Source organism: Leptinotarsa decemlineata, unplaced genomic scaffold, assembly GCF_025532065.1.
Source record: "Leptinotarsa decemlineata unplaced genomic scaffold, Ldec_3_MD MMD2_tig00000882_RagTag_RagTag, whole genome shotgun sequence".
Taxonomy (NCBI): Eukaryota; Metazoa; Arthropoda; class Insecta; order Coleoptera; family Chrysomelidae; genus Leptinotarsa; species Leptinotarsa decemlineata.
Window position 1 is genome coordinate 15,472,315 of NW_027412556.1, and position 25,115 is coordinate 15,497,429.

The 25,115-nt window shown below is 35.3% G+C and overlaps 2 protein-coding genes across 6 annotated transcripts in view; one reads left to right on the plus strand and one right to left on the minus strand.

The window, feature by feature from the left end:
- LOC111502094 (choline/ethanolamine transporter flvcr2a) overlaps positions 1-7,859 on the minus strand; it is a 54,801-nt gene extending 46,942 nt beyond the window's left edge. The window contains exon 1 of the mRNA XM_074175090.1: positions 7,704-7,859. The gene's annotated coding sequence lies outside the window, so the exon portion shown is untranslated. The remainder of the gene's footprint in view (positions 1-7,703) is intronic.
- Positions 6,450-25,115, plus strand: part of HisT (Histamine transporter) — a 28,914-nt gene continuing 10,248 nt past the window's right edge. For 2 of the 5 annotated variants that reach the window (XM_023159717.2, XM_074175086.1), the window contains exons 1-3: positions 14,937-15,044; positions 20,247-20,545; positions 24,881-25,105. In XM_023159717.2, the coding sequence (XP_023015485.2) occupies positions 20,270-20,545; positions 24,881-25,105 (501 nt within the window). In that variant the 5' untranslated portion in view covers positions 14,937-15,044; positions 20,247-20,269. Of the gene's footprint in view, positions 6,591-8,950; positions 9,056-14,936; positions 15,045-20,246; positions 20,546-24,880; positions 25,106-25,115 lie in introns of those variants that run through there. The other 3 variants (XM_074175087.1, XM_023159718.2, XM_074175088.1) reach the window with 3 other exon arrangements.

Sequence of the window (25,115 nt, forward strand, 5' to 3'; positions counted from 1 at the left end):
AAATCCTCACTTGTTTACTTTGTGGTAAATGTTCAAGAAGTACTGAAAACTTATGTGAATTTCTGGAACTTCATCTAGCTTTTCCTAATACGACTAATTACCAGTCCGTGCAAAGCTTATTGTTAAATCATCTGAAAATGGAATTTTTAACAGGTGATGATCGACTGTATTGTCAAACATGCGCCAAACAAACTGTTATAAGGAAACAAGTATATCTGAGGCACCAGTCAATCTAATAATAACACTGATGATTTTCAAACAAGACTCAACCTCTAACGGAAGCAAGAAACTCTTTGGAAGGTTCGAAATAGATGAACATTTCAACCTAGCAGACCACTGTTATAATATTCATGCAGTCATTGTTCACTGTGGTTCTGGCGTTGAATGTGGTCATTATTACGCCTTGGTCAAAGAAGAAACGGACTGGTTTAAGTTTGACGATAGTCGTGTCACGAAGTGTTCTGGCAATGCATTGAATTTATTGGAGCCTCTGGAGATACCCTACATTTTGTTTTATGAGAGAGAGGACATTGTTGGATCAAGATCTTCAGATGATGTGGTGCTGCAGGTTTTTCCGGGTTTTCCTGCAGCTGAAAAAGCAAATGCGCCACTGGAATCAATGAAGTGGCCCCGGAGCGCCAATTAATTTTTATTGTTGTATTTATTTTATTTTTATCGTTGTCTTAAAATTGTGTATGTTGTAAATCAATCTTGAGATAAATATAGATTCATTATTTGAAATTTTTGGAAGTAAGTCATATATACTATATTACTATCGAATAATTTACTACAATTTCTGTGAAACATGAATAAAATTTTGTTGATAATTATAGTTACATGAATGAAAAGGATTGTTGATAATTTTAATTCGGCGCTAGCGTCGAGCGGATTCTTGCAGAAGCTGAATGTTTGAATCTGGCAAAATGATAGTCTAGTGACAGTAACACAATATTCCGTCCGACCGCAGCGCCGAATAAAAATTGTCAACAATCAATTTAATTCATGTATCATCCAAAAGCAATAATCAAAAAGTAAAACGGCGTCCCACGCCGTTTTACTTTTTATTAATATTTCTTTTAAACTGAGCTGGATTATTTTGTTTGTTGAATTTCAGTGAACATGAATTAAATTGATGACACGAATTGAATTTATTGTTGATAATTTTTATTCGGCGCTGACGTCGGGCGTATTTTTGTGAAGCTACATAACTACATACAGTGCTTTTCAGATAAAAGTATCCACCTTTAATAACTTTTGTAATACTGGTATTTAGGAAAAATCCAAAAACACGTCAATTTATGTTGGAAGGGGCAAGCATTATGGCTTGTACAACCCATTTTATTACAGGCAAATGAGGTGAAAGTAAAAAATAAGTAAAATTTGTGCTATTAAAAGAAAAATTGTTTATCTCATAAACTAATCACTTTAACCTACAAGTATTATACATTTTTGAAATCAGCTCAAAGAGGAGTATCCAAATTTTACATAAAAAATATGAGAAGTAATTTTAAAAAAAAGGGATGATGCTAGGGGTGAGGGGGTGGCTTTTCCAGTAAGTTTAAATAAGCCATAATGCTTGCCCCTTCCAACATAAATTGACGTGTTTTTTGGATTTTTCCTAAATACCAGTATTACAAAAGTTATTAAAGGTGGATACTTTTATCTGAAAAGCACTGTATATGTATGGCGTTGGTCATAGTACGGTAATAATCCGTTCGACCGCAGCGAATAAACATTATCAACAAACAATTTAATTCATGTATCACTGAAATGCAACAAAGAAATTAATTCAATTCTTTCCAAAGGAATAATAATGAAAAGTAAAACGGCGTGGTATGCCGTTTTGCTTTTTATTAATATTCATTTGAAATGAGCTGAATTATTTTGTTTGTTGAATTTCAGTGATACAAGCATTAAATTGATTGTTGTGATAACTTTTATTCGGCGCTGACGTCGGGCGTATTTTTGTGGAACTACATAACTGCATATATGTATGGCGTTTGTCATAGTACGGTAATAATCCGTTCGAACGCAGCGACGAATAAAAATTATCAACAAACAATTTAATTCATGTATCACTGAAATGCAATAAACAAATTGATTCAATTCTTTCCAAAGGAATAACAATAAAAAGTAAAACGGCGTGGTATGCCGTTTTGCTTTTTATTAATATTCATTTGAAATGAGCTGAATTATTTTGTTTGTTGAATTTCAGTGATACATGAATTAAATTGATTGTTGATAACTTTCATTCGGCGCTGACGTCGGGCGTATTTTTGTGGAACTACATAACTGCATATATGTATGGCGTTTGTCATAGTACGGTAATAATCCGTTCGAACGCAGCGACGAATAAAAATTATCAACAAACAATTTAATTCATGTATCACTGAAATGCAACAAACAAATTAATTCAATTCTTTCCAAAGGAATAACAATAAAAAGTAAAACGGCGTGGTATGCCTTTTTGCTTTTTATTAATATTCATTTGAAATGAGCTGAATTATTTTGTTTGTTGAATTTCAGTGATACATGAATTAAATTGATTGTTGATAATTTTTATTCGGCGCTAACGTCGGGCCTATTTTTGTGGAACTACTCAACTGCATATATTTATGGCGTTGGTCATAGTTCGGTAATAATCTGTTCGACCGCAGCGACGAATAAAAGTTATCAACAATCAATTTAATTCATGTATCACCTAAATGCAACAGTGATAACAATTCCTTTTCACAAAATACCAATAGAAAGTAAAACGGCATGCCTTTGAAATGAGCTGAATTATTTTGTTTGTTGAATTTCAGTAATACATGAATTAAATTGATTGTTGATAATTTTCATTTGGCGCCAATGTTGAACGGCGTTTTGTCGTACTATAAATGAACTAGCATGTTGCCATATGTTGAAGTTCTTGATAAATCCGCTCGATACCAGCGCCGAATTAAAATTATCAACAATCGTTTTAAATGTATCTTTCAAATACAACAAACGTTTTGAATCATCTAAAAATTCAATTCTTTGTCAGAAATTTGCTTTTTAAAAAGATTGATAAAATAAAATGATACTTGCTTGAGAACGTTTTGCACAAAAGTTGTAACCAAATTTTAAATTGAATGCATTAAAGTGAATGTTGTAAATATTCAACACTTTCGAAAAAATTTAAATATAACAATCTTTAATATTCATAGAAAAATATTTAGTATGGAAACTTAATTTGCTATATTTTCAGACAAACGAAAATCTATTTTCATTACCAACAATGTTTCATGGGAAAACTTTGAGTCATTCAAATATATTCATTGAAATTTCATTCCCAAACTTACTTTCAGAAAGTGAATTTAAAGTTTCATTATAATTCAACAGTCATATAAATAACTAACATTTTATTCAGAGGTCAAAATTATATGCGGAATTGAAACGTTTGTTGAATTTACTCGAATAATACATTCCACTGACTGTAGTGATCATTGATTTTTTTTCTACGAGCCACCGTTTTAGAGATATAACGATTCAAAAAGTTGTAAAAGTTGTAATCGTCTTAAGATGCACACGTTTCCACGCCACCTATGATGAAGCATATTTAGCACGTTTTTTTAACGTGGTTTTCCCAATAGGCCTATAGCACGGGTCAGTTGTGATCCTGTTCAATTTGAAACTATTGCAAACTAATGGATTTTAACAGAGATTGAAAAGATAAAAGCAATTCAAGTTAAAAAAAGTAGTAAAATTAAATCGTCCGAGTCGTAACTTTCGAATTCTTCTTCTTGTTCTTCTTCTTGTTCTTGTTCGTCGTGTTCTTCTTATTCTTGTTTTTCTTCATCTTCAATAAATTGTGTTCAGCAGTTTTTCCGGCGCAGGTGGAAGTGAAGTTTGGACTGGTTCTAATGAATTGTTGACCAACTTCCAACCCCAGTCTGTAAGGTCTAGCTGATAACCAAGCCACACTTGAACTTGGTAATATACCCGAAAAAGATGTTGATGAGCAGCAACTGAGGTTGGAGGAAGACAAGGTAATTGTACTTGTTTTTTACTTTTGGTATTTTTAACCGAACATGCATATCTATAGTTATCTAAGCAGGTAGTTTTTTCAGAAGCTCCGTACATAGAAAGAAGAAAGCGAATGCCGTTAGTGATAATTCCTTGTCGAGTTAAACTACTATTTTTAAAAACTTCAGCACATTGAACTAAATTTTGTTTTTCAAACATTTTGAAAACGTTATTTTACATACGACAGTAATTCTGGAACCAAAATGTCGACGTACATACTGTACGTATTTATCTAGGATAACGTTAAATGTTTCTTCGCTTTCCCATACAACGCGATGTAGTAAGAATCCTACGTCAATGATCTATATCGCATTTGTGTTGTTAATATCAAAATCTACCTTTTCGAAACAATCGTAAATGGCAGACTACTGTGTTTTACGCATCCCGATGTCATCAAACAACGATAAGGGGTTATAACTTATGTATATTCTATATTATGAGTGTAAGTTACGATGACGGATAGAAAAATATTTTAACATATATTACAACTACAGAGATGTATATACCTGGCGTACTCATGCATATTATGACGATTACAACTTTAACAACTTTTTGAATCGTTATATCTCAAAAACGATGGCTCGTAGGAAAAAAGTATAGGAACATTTTTTGTAGATAATCTTATGATCTACAATTTTTGTCTGAATCATTTTCATGATAAAACTTATCGTTTTGCTGAAAATCGCGAAAAACTCATTTTTTTGACCTTTGACCTTGATTTTTTTTCCATACAGGGGAAAGATGGGGAACTCCCAAATTTCATTTTCAATCATATTTTAAACAATCTTATTGATTTTCAGCTTGGTGGGAATTTAAGTAGCTTTACCCTTATTTTTTTGTCTAATTTGACCGGACTATTCAACGTGTGATTCCTAACACGGGTTGGACGATAGGGAATTGAAATCCTTGCGGTTCGTACCACCGGTTCACACAACGATGGACTGAGTGAGTTAAGCAAACCACCCACGTCAACCCACCAGTCTCCTAATAATTTTTTCGATGACAAACGAATATGGACGTAATTTTAACATATACCATTCACCTGAATTCCATGTGGTAGTTATTCTTTCCGATTTTTACATTGAAAAATAATGAAAGGTGACCTTGAAAACGAAGACTTATTCAGGAAATTTGTTGTTTCTTCAGAATGCTCGAATGTCTACCATAATCTGAAAAAACTATTCAAATCTGTTGAAATACTATGTTTCTATTTTTAATGTGCCGCATATAGAGTGGTTCATAAACAAATATCGTATCTTTTATCTGATAGTATTCTGTATATTAACGAAATGTGTGACATGTAGGTGCACTTTTCTTTCGAAGGGCAAAACTATTTTGTTGCATATGTTGTCAATCGCATCGGAAATAAACAACTATTTCATGAAGTTCTCTACTAACATCCTCAGAAATTGAATGTATGAAATTTACTGCGATTCCATTGTGGACTATTTTTCAAGTGGAAATTCAGTAGGAGAAATCTACTGGAGACTGAATTTCATTAGTTCGGACTTCCATTACCTAATATGATATAAAATTATTTCAAAACCCTGAAAGAATCAATAAAATTAAAATAAATAGCTGAAAATAATAATTATATTAAGCAATAAACCCTGAAATGAAGTTACAATAAAAAAATACAAGCAAAATTGAAAACAAATATATAAAAATTAAAAGAATTCAAGCTAAGTTACTTCACAACATTTCAGGAATTTCAAATCATTTTATATCATATTAGACAATGGAAGTCCGAACTAATGAAATTCACCATGAAACATTGTCAACCATCTTCTACTGGAGATTGTTGTTACAAGCTCTAGTATTGGCGAAAAATCCAGACCAAAGTTTTAATAAAAATGAGTCTGTATTTCAACAAGATGTATCGAGATGTTCGTCAGTATGTGCAAGGATGATTTTCTGGTCGGTGGTTTGGTTAAAAAGGAACAGTAAGTGGCTCACAATATCACCTGATTTCAGCCCGTTAAATTTTTTCGTAAAATTCCCTCAGCGATGAAATACTTCAGAACAATAAAAAAGGTGACCACTTTCATGTTTGAGGGATATTTCTCCAAAACTACTGAACTAAACAGAATCATATTCAAAATATGAAAATGAATATGAAATATTTCTCCTTTGAATGGTTTTTTCGATTATTTTAAACAGCATAGCTAGAAAATATTCATTTCTTCACTTTTTTTCAAATTTGATTAAGCATCAACCACCTATGGTTATCAACTAGGCAATAATTCACATTACATGGTTCAATTTCTCTACTTTATTCAATGAATTTCAAAAATTCGGAACGTTGGTTGGAATCGTTACAATATATTTTCTTATCGCTGTCATAGTACTTTCCAAAGTGGTTTAATTTTGTTGGTTACGCAAATCATTATTTGAAACAATTTTGTTACAAAGTTATTTGAAATGAAAAATACTGATACGTGTATTCCTCACTGCATAAAAACTATTAATAAGTTGAAAGTTGGACAGCTTTTACAGTAAATGTACCTACTTAGACAAGCTTGTCAACATCAATATTTCAACAGGTAATACATAAATACTTAAATTAAGTCATATTATACTTTCCTTTCTCTGGAATTGATATCAACATATTTCCCTCGTTGATCTAGGTCAGTTCATCAAAATCTTATTAAAAATTTTCCTTGCAAGCAAACGCTTTCGTGTAAAATAATTATTCCCCGTTTTCTGTTTTCTTTCATTAGGTAGTTGTTCTTCGAAAGATTCGTTCTATATCGAAATAAAACTTATGATATGATTTATTTTTCAATCATACAAAAACAACGTACGTTTTGGCAAAAACAAAATGAAAAACTGGGACAAGTGATATGCAAAAACTGTTCATCGAGTTTAAATGAGCGAGGTTACGAGGAAGGGAGCCAGGCTTCAACCTGACTAAAATCAAGATGGATTTCGGCGTGTTTTTCAAGTCTTTGTGAATATGAGACCTGAATGTCACTTCGATTATTAACAAAATTATGATCTTTTGAAAATGAAGCATTTCCAGAGTTGTTCTTTTCTCCTGATCAAATTCAGGAGCTATCATCCTACTACTTTGTGAATCAAAGTGATGGGTATTTTCAAGCTCATGTTTCGCAAGAAAGCAGAAGCACCATGGTTTTTTCTTCTTCAGTTTTTTCTCGAAATGGACCCAAAATGATTTATCTTAAATATCAGCATGTTATTTACAAACTATCTGTATGCAGAAGTTTGTTGGGGACGACTTACTGAGACTGCAAAAGTTAATGTTACAAATAGTAGCTTTTCATGAGAGAAAGTTTTCAAGAATTCATACTGCCTTTCAAAGTTCAAATTTCCAATGCATTATCCCCATTTCAAGTCTAACAGCACGATGACCATAACATTCTATTTTCCATGATATCCTTCAATGAACACGAATGATAGACCCCTCAAACTCCCAGGCCTGATACCAATTGATTTTTTGTAAACTCATGTAGGCTGGAATACATTCATTTATGACTTCATATACCAATGAACCATCAACACTTTCAGTGTGGTTTCATTTCTAGAAACGCTAGTATTTTCAAAAATCTTAATATTCTATCATTGAAAAATTATCAACGAATGCATGTTTTCTGAAATTTCTTCTCTTAAAAGTTATCATCAATGAAACCACTCACTTTATCTATTCAACACTAGACGACATGCAGTCTCCTACATTCAACAATAAGGGAAGGAAAAAAATCACTAAGAATGGATATCGATCGCAATCACGTGCGCGATACACCCACCGAAATCGTACGAGTGGACGATTATGCAGAAGTTCACGTACTGCACGTTAGCAACAATTGGTAACAGGAAAAAATCAGTCAAAATAATAACAATGACACCGACGGGGGGAGCACCTGGTGCAGCTGGAGTTCAACTGCGATTTTCATGCGCAAATGGTTTCGTTATAGAGTCCCTTTTCTGTCTCATACCGGTAACTGTTCTGTCTCACACTGGTTGCCTTTGGTGTAGGCCTGGAAATCAGGTCAAGAACGAAGTTCAGATAATGGAAAGAATTATTCTTAATTCTTATTTATTTTGCATGTCACCATCTTGCCAACTTTTACTTTTGTAAACTTCTGTGATTTCTGTTTGAAGGTGGTTGACAATGTTCCGTGGTGCATTTTATTAGTTCGGACTTCCATTGTCTAACGTGATATAAATTGATTTGAAATCCCTGAAAGAATCTGCAAAAAATAAAAAAAATAACTGAAAAATAACAATTATATCAAGCAAAAAAACTTAAATTACCATCAAATGAAATACAAGCAACAACAACAAAATAAAAAAATTGAACTATTAACACGACATTAAAGTTTAAAAAAAATATTGAAAACGAATGAAAATTGATAAAATAATGATAAAAAAAACTTTTAAGTGCCCTGAAAAAATCAAAATAATATTTTAAATCACATCAACCACATCCATTTATGACTTTAAATTGAAATTATAATAAAAACTTGTCGCGATAATTTCAATTTGTAATTGAAATTTTGTAATCAGGGAGGCACCTACTAAACTTCGGAGCAATTTATGATGTTTGTAATTAAATAAAAGTGCCGTGAATGCTTAAAATGTGGAACTTTAACCTTGAATAACTTTTTTGCACACATAGGATTTATGGGGTTTGAAATTTATTGCAGTACCAAGTTGATCTGTCAGAAGGTTTCTTAATTTAAATTTCATCTGATTGAATATGTAGAGATTTCTTCTATTTCTTCTAGGCATCGCGACAAGCTTTTATTATAATTTCAATTGTGTAAAGTCATAAATGAATGTGGTTAATGTGATTTAAAATTTTATTTTGATCTTTTTAGGGCACTTAAATAAAAGCTTGTTTCAAAAGTTTTTTATCATTATTTTATTTTATATTTTTTAGTTTCAATCGATAGTTTTCGATCAATACGAAAGTCCATCTATAAAACGGAGAGTCCTTCAACAGAAAAACTTAAGGAACGGGGAAAACTATATTCAATAGAAGTAGGTAGGTACCTACTCCTCCGGCATACCTTATAGAAGAATTAGCTTGTTATATTTCTTAGTCCATTCATTTCATTGATAGCGTCATTATTACATGGCCGAGTTCCAGTTAATTTCGAACAGTCTAATATTGTTTTACAATGCAAATAAATATGGGTTCTTACAACCTACTACACCATTTATTGTCCTCTTTTTAAAGTCGGGAAGTAGGTATTTGAAGGTAAAAGCTTGATTTGATTTTTTTTTCTGGAAATATATTTTTTATTGAAGCCAACCCTGGATATGGCATCTATTTCAAGGTGAGCCAACCAAATGCCTATCATAAACGAATGCGCATACAAAATTTCGTGTCCCTGCTATTTACCGCTGACGAGATCTCTCGTACGGAGCCGATCCTGGCAGCAGCATCAGGCCACGTTTATGATCAACATGCATTGTCATCGGTTCTGGACCAACATGCAAAATTTCAGGTCAATCGGATACCGGGAAGTGGGTCAAATTAAACTTGCAAGATTTGTTAGCATACATACAACTCAAATTAAATAAAAGCTTTTAATAAAAATTAAAAGAGTCCAAACCAAGTAACTTCACGACATTTCGATTTGTTGGTAACCACCATCGTCTTCAGGTGATGATAACTGGTCTTACTCTTTCGAGATCTGTCTATTTAGAGGGCATTCGAGTGCTTTCACCTTTCTCTTCTTCCCTCTCCTCGCTTCATCGGTTTTAGCGGGAGAGAACCGTTTAGCGGGAGTTGATCGTGTTCCGTTTGATTAGAGATTTCCATATGTTGCGTATCTCTACGCTAGCTTGGCTAAATGCTTTGTTGAATAACATATATGCGGTTTTTTGAATTTCCTTCTAAACCAGTGTTCCTCCTTGTGGATGATTTCAGCTTGAGCCCACTTGATGTTATGTTGATGAGTCCAAATATGCTCTGCTATTCCTGATTTGCTGGTTTCTCCACGCTGTGTGTGTTTCTTGTGCTCGACAATGTGAACTTTCAATGACCTCTTAATATCACCGATGTATGATTCTCCGCACTCGAAGGGTATCCGGTAAATGGAATTCTTGGAAACGCAGTCCGCGTTTGGTGGCCTGGTTTTCGTGAGGCTGCTACGGATAGTGTCTCAGATCTGAAGCAGGTTCTGATGTCAAACTTGGAACCAATTCTACTTATCCTTTCCGATAATCCTCTGATGTAGGGAAGTACAAGTACTGGTTGTGGCGGTTCTCTTCTGCAATACGTCTAAGAATGGCAATTCGTTGTGGACTTCCTTCTCCATTATGGAAGTGATGAAAGCACTTATGTAGTTGATGTGCTTCAGAAAGATGTCTAGTTCTGCATTTCCATGGTTCCATATTATGAAGGTGTCGTACACGTATCTCAACCAATCTCGGGGCTTCTTGTGGGCTTCTTCGAAGGCCAGAGTTTCAAACCACTCCATATACATGTTGGCTATAACCGGTGGAAGTGGCGATCCCATTGGCAGTCCCTCATCTTGCGTAAATAATTCGTCTTTCAGTTTGAAGTGGCAGTTTCGAACATATCATCCTAGTAATTTCATGATTACTTGTATCGGTAACTTTGTTCTATCTTTCAGATTCCCATCTTCGGTTAGTTTCCTCTGTATGATTCGAAGTGCTTCTTCGACAGGAACGTTGGTGTAGAAGCTTTCCACGTCGGAACTGATCAGTTGATCCTGCTCTTTGACTTCGATTGTCCCTAGTAGTTCAACAAAATGCCTAGTATTTTTCACAAAAGATAATGTTTTTCCTTGCAGTGGTTTAATTATTGGTAGTAAAATCTGGACAAGTTCTGAGTGACTGAATCTCTGAAGCTAATGATCGTGCTGAGCAAAACATCCCCAAAATGCACTTGAAAGATAAAAAAAATAATAAAATCGTTGGGTGTAGCGTCACCACGATTTTATCTTTTTATATCCGATCAATTCCGTAAATCGCTGAGGAGAGTGGTGTGATGACTGCTGCCTAGGACCTTCGGTATTGTTTTTTAGTACATTATCTACATCATTATCTTTTTTTTTCAATGAAACCTTTTGACCGTTTTCATTTTGAATCACTTTTCTAGAAATTTGAAATTAATTTCTAACTCGTCAGATATAGTATGATACCACTAGATATGATCAAAGATTCAAAATCTCTATTTGGATCTCTCTATTTCAAACAGTGAGAGCCGTCGTTACTTTTTGAGGTAATCAATTGATCAATCAAAACCTACAGAATGTATTTTGGGTGAATACACATCACTGGGAATAAATAGCTATATTAAGTTGTTTCGATAGTTGTGTTCGATTTTATGAGTCTACTTGAAACTGTAATATCTCAGTGAATACTTATTCAATTCAATCGAAATAAGCGCCACTTGAATCAGTGCTTTTTGCCAACATACAACATGCACACGGGCGTTATCGTGGAGCAGGATGACCTCTTCTCCTGACCAGTGTCGACTATCCAACCACTATCCTGAACGTCTCCAATTGCAGTGGAGGATCACCGTTGCGACGAGATGTACCAAAAATTGCGTCAGCAACTGCGGCACTGGTCAACGGAGATTATCCGTTCCTGCTCCACGACAACGCCCGTCCGCACGTTTCCCAAATCACCGTCAGAAAATTAAACGAATTGAGCGTCGAAGCTCTGCCTCACCCAACTTACTTTCCAGACCTCTCGCCAACTGACTACGAACTTCTCAAGCACCTCGATAACGTTTTCACCGGTAGAACCTTCGTCAATCAATATCAGAAGAAAACCGACTTCGTCGACTTAATCTAATCCCGAGCACTCAATTTTTATGCTGACGGAATTAATTGACTTGTGTTACGTTTGCAAAAGTACACTGATACAAATTGTACTTATTTCGATTGAATTGAGGTATTCACTGATGTATTCCAGTTTAAAGTAGACTCAAAACTTTTGAAACAACCTAATAAGTTTATTGTTGAAATTCTTCATTGCTATAGCTGTTTCTGTTACTTAGATCGTGACTTAAACATTGAGTAATTGGCAGAACTTGAAGGTGTTTAAGACTAGTTGGGGATAAGATGTTAGCATCTCTCTAGCCTAGTTAGGTTAAGGGTAAGGTTGACCTTGCTGGTTACAGGATAATTCACTCATATTTTTAAAAACATATATACATAATATATAATCATTATAATAGAAATTTTATTATAATGTGTATATACCTGCCTGTTATTTTATTATATAACTTCATTGAAAATTCATTATAATTCTTATAGATCTATTTAAAATTAATTTCATGTATGTTTTATTTCTATAAGTACTTGGGTACTTAACATTTTTTACTGTCTTATTCATTTAATAATTATTTCAAAATGTATTTATATTTTGTAATTTTTACAGCTATCTGTTAAGTGAACAAAGTTATTATTATAATTATTGCATTGTGTATTCTTTATGATGCTTGACTTATTTATTTATATACACACGCATTCTTAAATTGTTGCATATTCCACATTTCATAATTTTTTATAACATTTTTATTTTGTCATTTTTTCTAAATGTTGTTATGGGAAACAAGTGCTTTGCACTTATCCTAGAATCGCTTTATTCATTTATTCTATGTTGTAACTTATTCGTATCTGATTTTGTATTTATCTTTTGTTGATAAAATTATATTATTTTTTTTCACCGTAGTGTGCGCTGGTTAGATCCTATCCCCCGAAGCTCCGAGGGCGCACCAGCATTATTAACCAATGACCAATGTCCGAGAATCATGTGCCATGAGCAAGCGCAGTAAGCCAAGAATGACAGCCTTCTGCATCTGTCCGGCTAAGATTTATGCCTTAGTGCGGCAAGCCGGTATGATTTTGAGATTCGAGAGTAGAGAGGGTATCATTCCACCAAGGACTCCAATAATCAGAACAACCATCTTGACAGAGTGGTCTGGGTAGAGTCTGCGGAGTTCGAAGAGAAAATCTTGATATTTTATCCGTTTTTCCCTTTTTTTCTGACGATATTTCTCTCGCCGAGAGCTGAAAACTTCATGACAAATATCGTCTTGTTCTGGTGGTCGAGAAGGACTACATCAGGCTTATTAGCTTGTATGAGCCTGAGGGTGGGGAACGAATAGTTCCAATAAATTCGGCACTTCTCGTTCCCCACAACGGATTCAATATCCCCCGGAGCGTAGGGCAACACCGGTGTCTCGTCAATACCGTAAGAGTGTCGTAGATAGTAATATAGCATTCTTAGGGCCGAGTTATGTCGATGGATATAGTCCCAGACCGCATATGCTGGACATGCTGATAGCAAGTGCATTAGGGTCTCGGGCACCTCGCGGCAGGCCCTGCACCTTGTGTCAGGAACCTCTATACCCATCACGCAAATGCGGTAGACTAAGGTGTTGAAGACACAATCCTGGCAAGCCATGATGAACCCCTCAGTTTCCGACTTCAGCCCACTCGACCTGAGGAAAGCGAAAGTAAGGCGCTTTGATAAGCCAAGGTCTTCAATGTTATTGAAGAAGACCCAATACATTGGCTTATCCCTATGTTTCCGAAGAAGTGAGGTGATCTCTGCGGCTTTCATATGAGCGTTTTGCTGAACGGGTTCCAACTTGGTGACAGAGTTGTGGTCACCTCGTTCAGTGTCGAAAACTGAACCGAGTTCATCAGCTGCTCGAGCAGCTGCCCTGAAGAGAAATGCTCCAATTCCCGCTCTCTCATGGTCACGGACCATGCAGAGAAGGGAATCCGAACTCCTGACGACTTTACGGGCTATATCCAGTACCATTATGTCATGTAGACACTCCATAATGATTATTATCATTAATATCATTATAATATAGTATGTAAAGACAAACAGATGTGAATATGCCATAGAGAGAATGCAGTTTTATGAGTTAATGTCCAAATGTTTGATTTCAAATCGAAAATGCATAAAAAGTATTTGTTAACCGCCACAATATACGATATTGGTCAGATATGAACTCACCTATTATTCGACACACTAAAACTCATTAGAAAATAAATGTCTAAGCAGGAATATTAAGAAATCACATTGCTATTCCCATATCTGGTGATTCATATTTGTAAATGTTTCAAAACCTCATCCACTGACGGATTTAAGAAATTGTGGCCAAAAATCAATATTACTGAAGTTTTTTCTCAACACCAAATGGTTATTTTGAACACCTCGATCACCAAGTGATCATCTTCAAAGAGGAAGATTAAACTGGAAACTAACGCGAAGCTAATGCTATTTATGCTAAATAGATATCCCATTAAAGTAAACAATTCAGGTGTACCACCCATACAGGTATACCAACCTAAGTTAATGTTACAATTTTGCCTTATCTATTATTTTACAATATATGTTTAACTGTTATATTGCCTATCTAAATTTATTTTTGGAATGTGTCCTTACGTAGTTATCAGTAAACCCAACAATATTATTTTAACAAGCTATATACTATGCTCTTTGGTATAGGTCCGTCATCGTTATTCATAATATTATTAGTTTACTTATTTCTACACTCTCATAGGCATCTAGTTGCCTGTTGTTAACTTGTCTAAATAATCTTAATGGAATGAAGTCTATGGAATGGTTCTGTTGCAAAATATGATGGGCGACTGCTGATTTTTCAGGTTTTCCATATTTTAAGTGTGCTATGTGTTCCTTATATCTTACTTTAATAGATCTTTTTGTCTGTCTATAATATTTGGCATCGCCGTCCTTACATTCAATTTCGTAAATTCCAGACTTTTCCGAATTCTCGAGACAAAAAAAGGTAAAAATTAATGTTTCAATGGTCCTCTATTCCATAATTTCTAAAAATTATTCTAATTTCTGAAAATTAACGAGTACGGGTCGGTGCGGACCTGACCTGTATAGAGTTATATTCCACGTATCTTTTGTTACGGTTATATGTGCTGAATTAGCGGTTTCCTTCAAAAGACTACATTAGTTATTGACGACTTTATCAACCTCCTTGGGCAATTCTGGATTAGGTGAGTTCATCTGTCTGGTCATTTTCAAATTTGTTTCGCTTGTAAAATTATTGAAAAACAAGCCAAATGTTGCTTAAAATAATTAACGCTAACGTAATGCAAATGTTTTTGCCGGCATGTCACGTTTACGTTTACTGACTAATCCTAATAATTGGGATTTTGTCGACGGCGTCGGAGAAGACAGGACCGTAGTAAGAAGAAAACCATGGCGCAAAATGAAGTTTTGAGGGAGTTTCATTATTTTTTTTTAATCGAAAGAAATCAAAAAGTTTGAGGCGTTGCGAAAGTTAATTTGGGAGACTGTATGAATAAACTAATCCAAAGTCCCATAATGGTAGGCACTAAACTCTCAGATTTTTTTTTGCATTGAAACGAAAACTTTGTTGTCAAGTTGTGATTCTGTATATTTCATCATCTTCTGTTTAGATCATACACACGCAGCTAAATGGCCATAGAATAGCGGAAAACGTGTTTTATTCATTAAAGAAACTTCCTGCTAATGAAATGTTTTCAACAGCATCAATGTTCATTAAATAATTATGAAATATTTGAATTATATTCTGCGACTAAAATTTAAAAATGGCAACTTTGCGTACACAGAAATGTTTGTGAGCGCAAAAAAAAAGGAGGATTTGTCAAGAGACAGGCCCAACAGTTGAGCGCGATTAGGTTAACATTCATGAGCGTAAATATTCGTTGAATAATACGTAGATTATTTTTTTTCTTTGATCTATTATTCTTTTGAACTCTTGATCCCATAACTGAACCTAAAAAAAAAAAAGGTTTGGTGGTTCAGCCAGGAAACGACTAAGCGGGTATCTTATGAAACCGACTTGTACCAAATTCTTGAGTGGCGTACGGAGAATCTGTCCCAGGTGAAAGAAAAAACCCCCCATGAGCATGTTAGCAAATGTTTGCGCTCAAGTGATGATTCACCAAAACCAGAGGCGAAAAAGCCCTACACGGTTGAATTAAAGGTATCGTCAGATGTAGCTGACGTGCAAAAACCCTCATATGGAAAGGTTGTCGCGGGTATCAAGGTGGGAAACTTGTACCTTGACTATCCGACTACCTCATTAACGATATACTTTGTGCCTGCCCCGCTGGGGACCGAATCAGGTTTTTAGAGTTAGGCAGAGCCGTACTCTCACCATCTGACCTGAAAGACCACTCACCACACAAACTAATCGGCTTCGTTAAGAAGCTGGGTTTATTTGGTCGAGTGTGAATAGGTGTGAGCCACAATGAACCCTTGCGGGTTGCGGTGGAGGGTCGAATAGACCCACTCACTTTGGACCTAACCTAACCTAACCGATTATGATTTAGTTATAAAGATTTAGGTCTCTTTCAACACTGATGACAGTTTTGGAATTTCTGTTGAAAAACTCTAAAATGTAATACTTTAATAAATAATGATATTTTTATATGATACTAACCCTAGATAATACCCTTTCTATAGATGTAATCAATTCCTGAGAATTAATGAATCGAAGAGGTTTTTGTATTAAAGTGTATAATTTTTAAAATTCTTGCAAAGCGCTTTCGACTTTCGTCATCTTCAGTGCTCACCTGAAAGTAAGTGATCTAATTGAAAAGGAAATTTAGTGAAAATTGAAGTTGCAAAAAGTTTTTAAACTTTAAGGTTAAGAAATTTGGAAAAATTGTTTAAGATTACTTACTTGTCAGGCAACAGGAAGTATCAAAATAAGTACATGGCACATTTGCAATATTTGACTTTTATAAAACAAAATAGGCTTATAGCCAAGAAAATACATTTTTGGATTGAGGCCATGTGGTTCAGTCAAAGTATAATATGAAGTCCTTCTTCATATGATACTAGCGAGCAACGTCTAAGTTGGTAGCTAATTGCCAAAAACGACTCTTCCCGATAGGAAGACTAAACAGATTGTCTCTAGTCTGGATTCCTGGGCATACTGGCCTGGAAGGCAATGAAGCTGCTAACTCTCTTGCAAAGGAGGGCGCTGCAGTTAGCTTCATCGGACCAGAACCTGTAATGGGCATCGCTTTAGGCTTCGCCAAACAAAGATTGAACAACTGGATGGCAAGAAGATTCATGGACTTCTGGCAGAATCTTCCAGGATTGGCTAACTCCAAGGCGTTTATTCACCCTTCAAAGCTTGATACCAAATAGTTGTTGGACTACAGTAGAGATGAACTACGATATCTAACAGGCCTTCTTACAGGTCACCGTTATTTGAATCATCATATGCAGAGACTCGGACTGTCAAAAGACAGTGTGTGTCGCCTCTGTTTGAAAAATTATGAAACAGCAGAGCACATACTTTGTGCCTGCCCTGCTGGGGACCGAATCAGGTTTTTAGAATTCAGCAGAGCCGAAAATTATTGCTGCGGTTGAACTTATGTAGAAAACACTGAGAATCAAAATTTCAAACGTGTTGGAGGGAGTCATACTTTGAACCAATATGTAACATAGATTGGGTACACTTTACTTTGCTTATTTTCTCTTTCCTTCTGTCGATTCTATCAATGATACGCGAACTACAATATAACCACTGTTTGTGACTCTAAATCAAAACGTAGTAAATATTACACCACCGTATTCGAAAAGCACCTCATTTTGCCTTATTATTACCGGAAACCGGAAAAACTGAAAATCCGAATTTTCGTTTTATTTGATTTGCTCTTCTGAAACCACAGGTATTTAAAAAAACAACTTCATCTGAGATGTTTAATGGACACTAGTTACCAGAACTCATCAAACATCATAAGTTTGCACGAATACTTCAATCGAAATGTCCTCATTCTCAAATGAAGAAAAACGAGATATGTTGAAACTTTATTTTTGATGGGAATAGTACGAAAACAGCACAAATTCATTTTGAATTATTTCCGAAAAGACAACAGCCGGATAGAACATTATTCGGTATTTCAGACAAACACTTGGCTGAGTACGGTGCGTTTGAAAAACCAAGAATGAAATCATGAGCTTTTTAAAAATGCACAAAAAGTATTACGACAAGTGTTCGAAATGATAGCCTTCCTCTTGGATACATAAGCGAGCTCGTCGGCTCAAATTAAGAAGAGCCCTAACAATATCCCTTTTTCTGATAGACCTGAATTGTGTGATGATATTTTCTTTAAGTTCACTAAGTTCACCTACTATGTCATATTCTTGATCTCCATAGATTCTGTTTTTTAAAGTGCCCCACAAAAAAGTATCCAGTGAGGTGGTCTAGAAATTAGTAACCAGCTATTAGGAAATCTTTGGTGTAAATATTCGCAAACTGCTCTTTTATTGTGTGGAGGAGCCACATCATTCTGAAACCAGCAGCTGTTATAATTAACAAGGGAAAAAGTATCCATATATTCTTCGAATTCGTTTCTTAAGAACCGAAGATAGGTGTCCCTGTTCAAAGTATTATAGAAGAAATAAGATCCAAGTATTCGGTGATTATAAATTCCAGTCCACACATTCACTTTTTTGAAGTGTCGTGGATTATTTTCACTACAAATGTGCTCATTATTTCTATTAAAAACACCACAGGTCGAAAAAGTACTTTCGTCGGTCCAAATAATGTTTTTCAAAAATCCATCCTTCTCTCAGGATCACCTGGTTGCAATTTTTGTGAAATATGTATCTTATAACATATCAAACCATTTTTTATGAATTCCCTCCAAACACTCGTCTGTGGCACATTCATTTCTACCGAGACTAGATGCGTGGATTTGGAAGGATCTGCATTTGTCTAAAAAAGTACCAAAAATAATCATTCTTCTTCGAATATGGAGAGAACAATCATATCACCTCGGCTAATGAGTTATTTCTGGTATTTTATTCTATTCTGTCCCCGTATTAGGAATCTCACGTTAAAAGATGAGATTTCGTTAGTCCTTAGCTGGCATAAGTTTTGACTTCTGAGGGTTGTCGTTCGTAGGGTTGCGAATGCTGGTTAACGGAAAAACAGATTTCAAACAGATTTTTTTTCAAACTTCAGTCTTGGTTTTTGAAAAGCACCGTACTCAGCCAAGTGTTTGTCCAAAATTCCGAATAATGTTCTATCTGGCTGTTGTCTTTCCGTATATAATTCAAAATTAATTTATGCTGTTTTCGTACTATTCCTATCAAATTTATAATAAAGTTTCAATATATCTCTGTTTTCTTCATTTGAGAATGAGGACATTTCGACTGAAGTATTTGTGTAGACTTATGATGTTTGATGAGTTCTGACAACTAGTGTTTATTAAACAAAATTTTTCGATGGAGTCATGACTATCTCAGATGGAGTTATTTTTTTTTTAATGCCTGTGATTTCAGAAGAGCAAATCGTAACAAATTATACGTCAAGCAAATCAGAATGAGAAGTACTATTTTTATGTATAAAAAAACAATATGGTGCCCATAATATAAAAAAAAGTTGATGATGATTGTCTGAAAACGTGTAGCTGAAAAAAGTATTTAAAAAAATGTTCTTGGTTTTGAGCTATTACGATTTTCAGTTTTTTCTGGATATTTCCGGAAATACTCAGAATTTTCCAAGTTTCAAAACAGTATTTTGTTAAACACAAAAAACGCAACTCTGTCCCAATTTAAGCTTCGACATATCTCCTGTAGTTTAAGAGATCCCAATGGTGGGGGTTGAATTCGAATTACCCTGTATATTTTTTTATATCTTATTCACATACCTGTTTGGACGCCACTGGTTGAAGTTTTGAAAAATCATCTACATTAAAATATGACTGTAGATGCTCAGATAGCGTGTTCGGAATTCCATAAACATATCTATGAAATTACTTTAGTTATGACGAAAAAACTTTTTTCTCAAGATTTTAACACCCTGTAGCTTAAAAGCCAAGAGGTTTGGGACGTGCACTCATTCAAACTTTTCTTCTTCAAACCACCTAAACACTTTTTCTGAAACAAATTATTTTATGCCTTTGTACTTATATACCTCTCCAAATGTCAAACTGAATTCATATATTGATGTTATGTTGCCCAATCAGACCTTGAAGTGATCATGTTAGGTTTTAGAACACCCTGTAATACAAATTAACAATCGACACACGCCAAATTTTTGACGCTCCGTATGAACGGTTCAAATTTCGTCACCAGGCCACACTAATTGAAAGAATAAAACCGATCGATTAATTCCCAATTGACGATCCGATCAATTTCGTTAGCACACTAGATATTCCAACGTTTAACAAATTGTTCCTCCGCAGGAATTTTACAATCCTACATCAACATGAACCAGATGGTAGAAAGCAAAGAGGCTCTGGAGGTCGTGGACGTCCCTTCAGTACCGAAGACCAAAGTATACGGGGTGCGATGGGTGGTTTTGGCCATTTTTGTGATGTACTCGGCTTGCAACTCCAGCCACTGGATTCAGCTCTCCATCATTACGGACGTCATAGTCAAGTACTATGGTATCTCGACCACATGGGTTGACTGGACCTCTATGATCTTCATGGTTCTATATGTACCTTTCGTCTTTCCTGCTAGCTATCTCTTGGAAAAGTTGGTGAGTTCATGAATTTCTTCTATTGATAGTTGCATTTTATACCTACCGAAAAAAAAAATTAAGTTATTTGTTAGACACGAAGGTTGAAATTCTGTTTATTCTACCAAGGTGAATATTTGAATAATAATAACTTTCTGGGCAATATTCTCTTCATCGATGAGGCGACATTTACCACTAACGGTATATTGTCCACTCAGAATTCCAGGTAATGGGCAAGGGAGAATCCAAACTGGATGATAAATGCGAAAAGACAATATTCACAAAAAAAAACAATGTCTGGTTGAGAATATTCAAAACCTATAATAGGTCCAGTGTTTTTCGAAAAGACACTGAACAGTGGAAGATTTTATAATCTTGGATTTCATCGAAAAACTGAGAATTGAAGAACGCAGAAGGAAGATGGATTCAAAGGAACAGCCCTTTTATCACCAGACCTGACTCCGTTATTTTTTCTGTGGGGATATTTGAAAGAAAGTGTTTATAGAAATGGACCACGAAATTTTAACGGATTGAAGGAGAGGATAAGGCAAAAGTGTGGTGAAATAACTCTAGGCCAATTGAAGAAGACCTGCCTGAATTTTCTGTTGTTGGTAATTTTTTTAAAATTAAAAACACGTTTTCAACATTTGAATTGTTGATTTTAATTAAACTAGAGACAACTCCATAAAACGATCACTACTTATATAACTTCGTAGCTGAGCTTGCGAAGTATTATTTTATTGAATGGTTACTTCATCTTTTCTGTAGAGTTCATAGACTTTCATACAGGGTCACTCAAAAAATCATGGATTTGAAAATTTGTCATCGTCTAACCGACACTCTGTATGAGATATTGGGCTGAAACTCGAAATCTAGATGTTCGAAATATGTCTAAATCGAATGGGGTATCCACTTTTCCGATGAAAAATGCCGTTACTACCTGGTGGGAGATCATCATGAAAATGAAACTTTCTATGTTTTTTGCGACTTTTATTTGTAACTAACGTTACTGCAGTTTCGTCCTATATGGATATTTTCAAACTTAAACAATAAACTAAGAATGATTCATTACATTCGCTAATATATACCATTCAGGTACTTGATTGAGTACCTGAATTTACAGTTCACAATGCGCCAATTTAAAAACCGGAGAGTAAATTAAATCGATTTGGTCATTTAACAGGTTGCACCCGCAATATTTATGCTTGTGAATTTCCAAGGATTCTAAATAATTGAGTTTGCAACCCTTCCTTGCATAGTGCAGAATTTCCGTATTGTTTAGATTCGGAAACTTGTGGTTGCATAACAAGGAATGGTTTGAACACGTCGAATCATTTTTTCCCAGTCTGAAGGACCTTTGATGTTCAACATACCGTTTTTGGAAATTTCGTCCGAATTGTCCCACATAAACACTATTACACTCCGGACACTTAAGCTTATAAACTCCAGATTTTTCCAACTTGTCGACCTTATCTTTGGCATTGGAAATAAAATGAGATAACCTGGCATGTGGTCTGAATGCTACTTCCACATTGTTTTTTCTGAAGAAACCTGCGACAATTTCTGTTTTTTTTTTCCAAAATATGTTAGCGTTACCCATTTCTTGATGTATTATTCTACAAGTGGATTTCCGGCTTTGTTTCCTGACTAACTTCTAGATAGTATCTGCGTTGAAACCGTTGTTATGACCTATCTGTTTAATTGTATCAATTTTCCTAGCTAGATTGTCTGCAGACAAAGGCAGTGAGAATACTCTGTGCAACATTGAATTGTAGGCTGCTGATTTATGACTGTCTGGATGGAAAGAATCGCTTGGGATGGTGATGTCTGTATAGCTAGGTTTTCTGAAAACATTGTACTCGAATTTATTCTGATTGTGTGTAATGACCAGGTCTAAGAAATTTATTTGTTTTTCTATCTCTGTTTCGAGTGTGAACTGAATGTTGCTATTGAGATTGTTCATGAATGTCATAAATTGGTTCAGCTGTCGTGTAGTACCTCTGAAACAGACAAGAATATCGTCTACATGTCTGTACCAAAAATGAATATGTTTTTTATCCAGGTCGGAGTTTACTATCTTGGTCTCCAAGTTGTTCATAAATATGTCTGCTAAAAGTGGACTAAGGGGTGAGCCCATTGGTATACCTGAATCCTGTTTATAGAATTTGTTGTTGAACTGTAGGTAACTCTGATTCAGGCACACATCGAAAGCTGTTGAAACCTCAAAGGAAGTGATATGATCTAATTTGGCTTGATCAATATGTCTAAAATGAGGGGCTTACACTCGTTGTACGGTATTTTGGAGAATATACTCTTTACATCGAATGACACTAAAATTGAATTATGTGGCGTGATTTGGTTCCTTATGTTTTCTACTGAAGTCAGTGAATTTTTAATGCTGTGAGGTGGGACAAATTGGTAATATTTTTGAACAACTTGTTAAGACGTATTCCTAGTTCTCTTACTCTCTTACCGGTCTTACGTACCACATAGTAATGGCTACATCCATCAATTTATTTATTTTATATTAAACTATCGTGACAGCAGTTTTGTTCTATATGGACATTTACAAAACCAATACAACAAAACTGAAATTGAATGATAATGCTAGCCCTGATATAACTAAACACCACTGTAAGTAACCTAACCTAACTTAACCTAACCTAACCTAACACAACCTGAACTAACCTATCCTTTTTTTTGGTCGGGGGGAAACCCAGCTCATGGGCAACGCCGCTTATGATCTATCGCGAACGGTAGTGTCGGACTCCTACCGACTAAAACCCCCCTGAACTGCTTCACGTAACCTGGAGAATCCCTTAGGATATTACATCAGTCACGTGAAAGTATCTCGTCGTTTCTTTCCGATATCAGCAAAGGACTACTGCTGACTTCGCCTTTCCTCGTTCTCTTTGTATAACATGATATTAGTTATCATATGATGCACTCTGTTCCATTTTGTGCGGCTTTCTAGCATGTATGAGATTATGTTTTCCTCATTTACCTCCACGTCTTCCCTGTAGTGCTCCCATCTCCTACAATAGAAGATCGTATGGTTTGGGTCGTCTTCCTCTCCGCAATAGATGCACAAGGCGTTTTTCGCTTTCCCGATACGGTGGGTGTATGTCCTGTAAGAACCGTGTCCTGTTATGAACTGCGTCATGTGATAGTCCACCCTTTTGTGTCAACATTCCGTCCACACGCTTATATCGGGGATCAGTACTTTCGTCCTTTGTGCCACCGCTGTATTTGCCCTCCATTTATCCTGCCACTTCTCGAGTGTGTTCCTTCTCAGTTCTGCATTCATTTCCCTGTTCCTGTTTTCGGCTGTCTGGTACTGTTCATCCCTCTCCTCGATTTGGAGGTCGATTGGCGTCACTCCTGCAATTACGCAGAGTGCTTCAGCCGAGACTAACCTAACCTAACCTGAACTAACCTAACCTATTCTAACCTAACCTGAACTAACCTTACCTAATCTGAACTAACCTAACCTAATCTGAACTGACCCAACCCAACCTGAACTAACCTAATCTAACCCAATCTAACCTAACGCTGAACTAACCTAACGTAACCTAACCCAACCTAACCTAACCTAACCAAGGTATCAACTCAATTTAGTACCTGAATTCTGTTCACCTGGGACAATGTGGATTTTTTGTTCATTATTTTTTTTAACATTTGATAGCTCATTGTAAAAGTTGATCCTTTTTAATAAATCAAATTTTGCCCAGTATTCGTTTTCAGATTGCCCGAATATTTTGTCATGATTGGTTACGTTCATCACTATTAATTTTGATAGTTGGATTTCAATATTTGAGTTTATTTTTGACCATTATTTTTAAGGTATTTTACTGGTACAAAATATCTTTGAATGAAATTCCAGTTATAGAAGCTTTTTGCTATATATTGTTTCAATATGTTGTATCGATGATAAATTTTCATCTAGAATGAAACCAAGAAATTTCGCACTAAGCAAGTATTTAATATAACATGGATGTTTTGAATCAATTCATATATACCTTGAATTTCATCAGTTCGGACTTCCATTATCTAATATGATATAAATTAATTTGAAACACCTAAAAGAATCTGTAAAAAAAAGGATTAGCTGAAAAAACAACTATACAAAAAAACTGAAATTACAATGAAATAAAATACAAACAATAACGAAAAAATCAAAAAAATAAACTATTAACACCAGATGAAAATAAAAAATTATTAACAAAAATTTTTTTTTTATTTTAATTAATCATCGTTAGAAGATAATGCTTGGTTAGCGAATTGCTTGTCGAGACACTATGCTTTAGTACTGGAAAAGTGTTTCCAAACACTTCCGACCGTTCAATTTTTCTACAGGGTTTACGAAAAGCTGTGATAATAGGCATAGTAGGCACATGCGCAGGAGCATGGGTCAAAGTGGGATCTGTCAGTCCGGACCGCTTCTGGCTGGCGTTCGTCGGTCAAACCATGATAGCCTTCTCTCAAATTTTCATTCTGTCTGTTCCTGCACGGGTGGCGGCCGTTTGGTTCGGTCCCACGCAAGTGTCTTCAGCGTGTAGCATTGGAGTATTCGGTAATCAGGTAAGATACA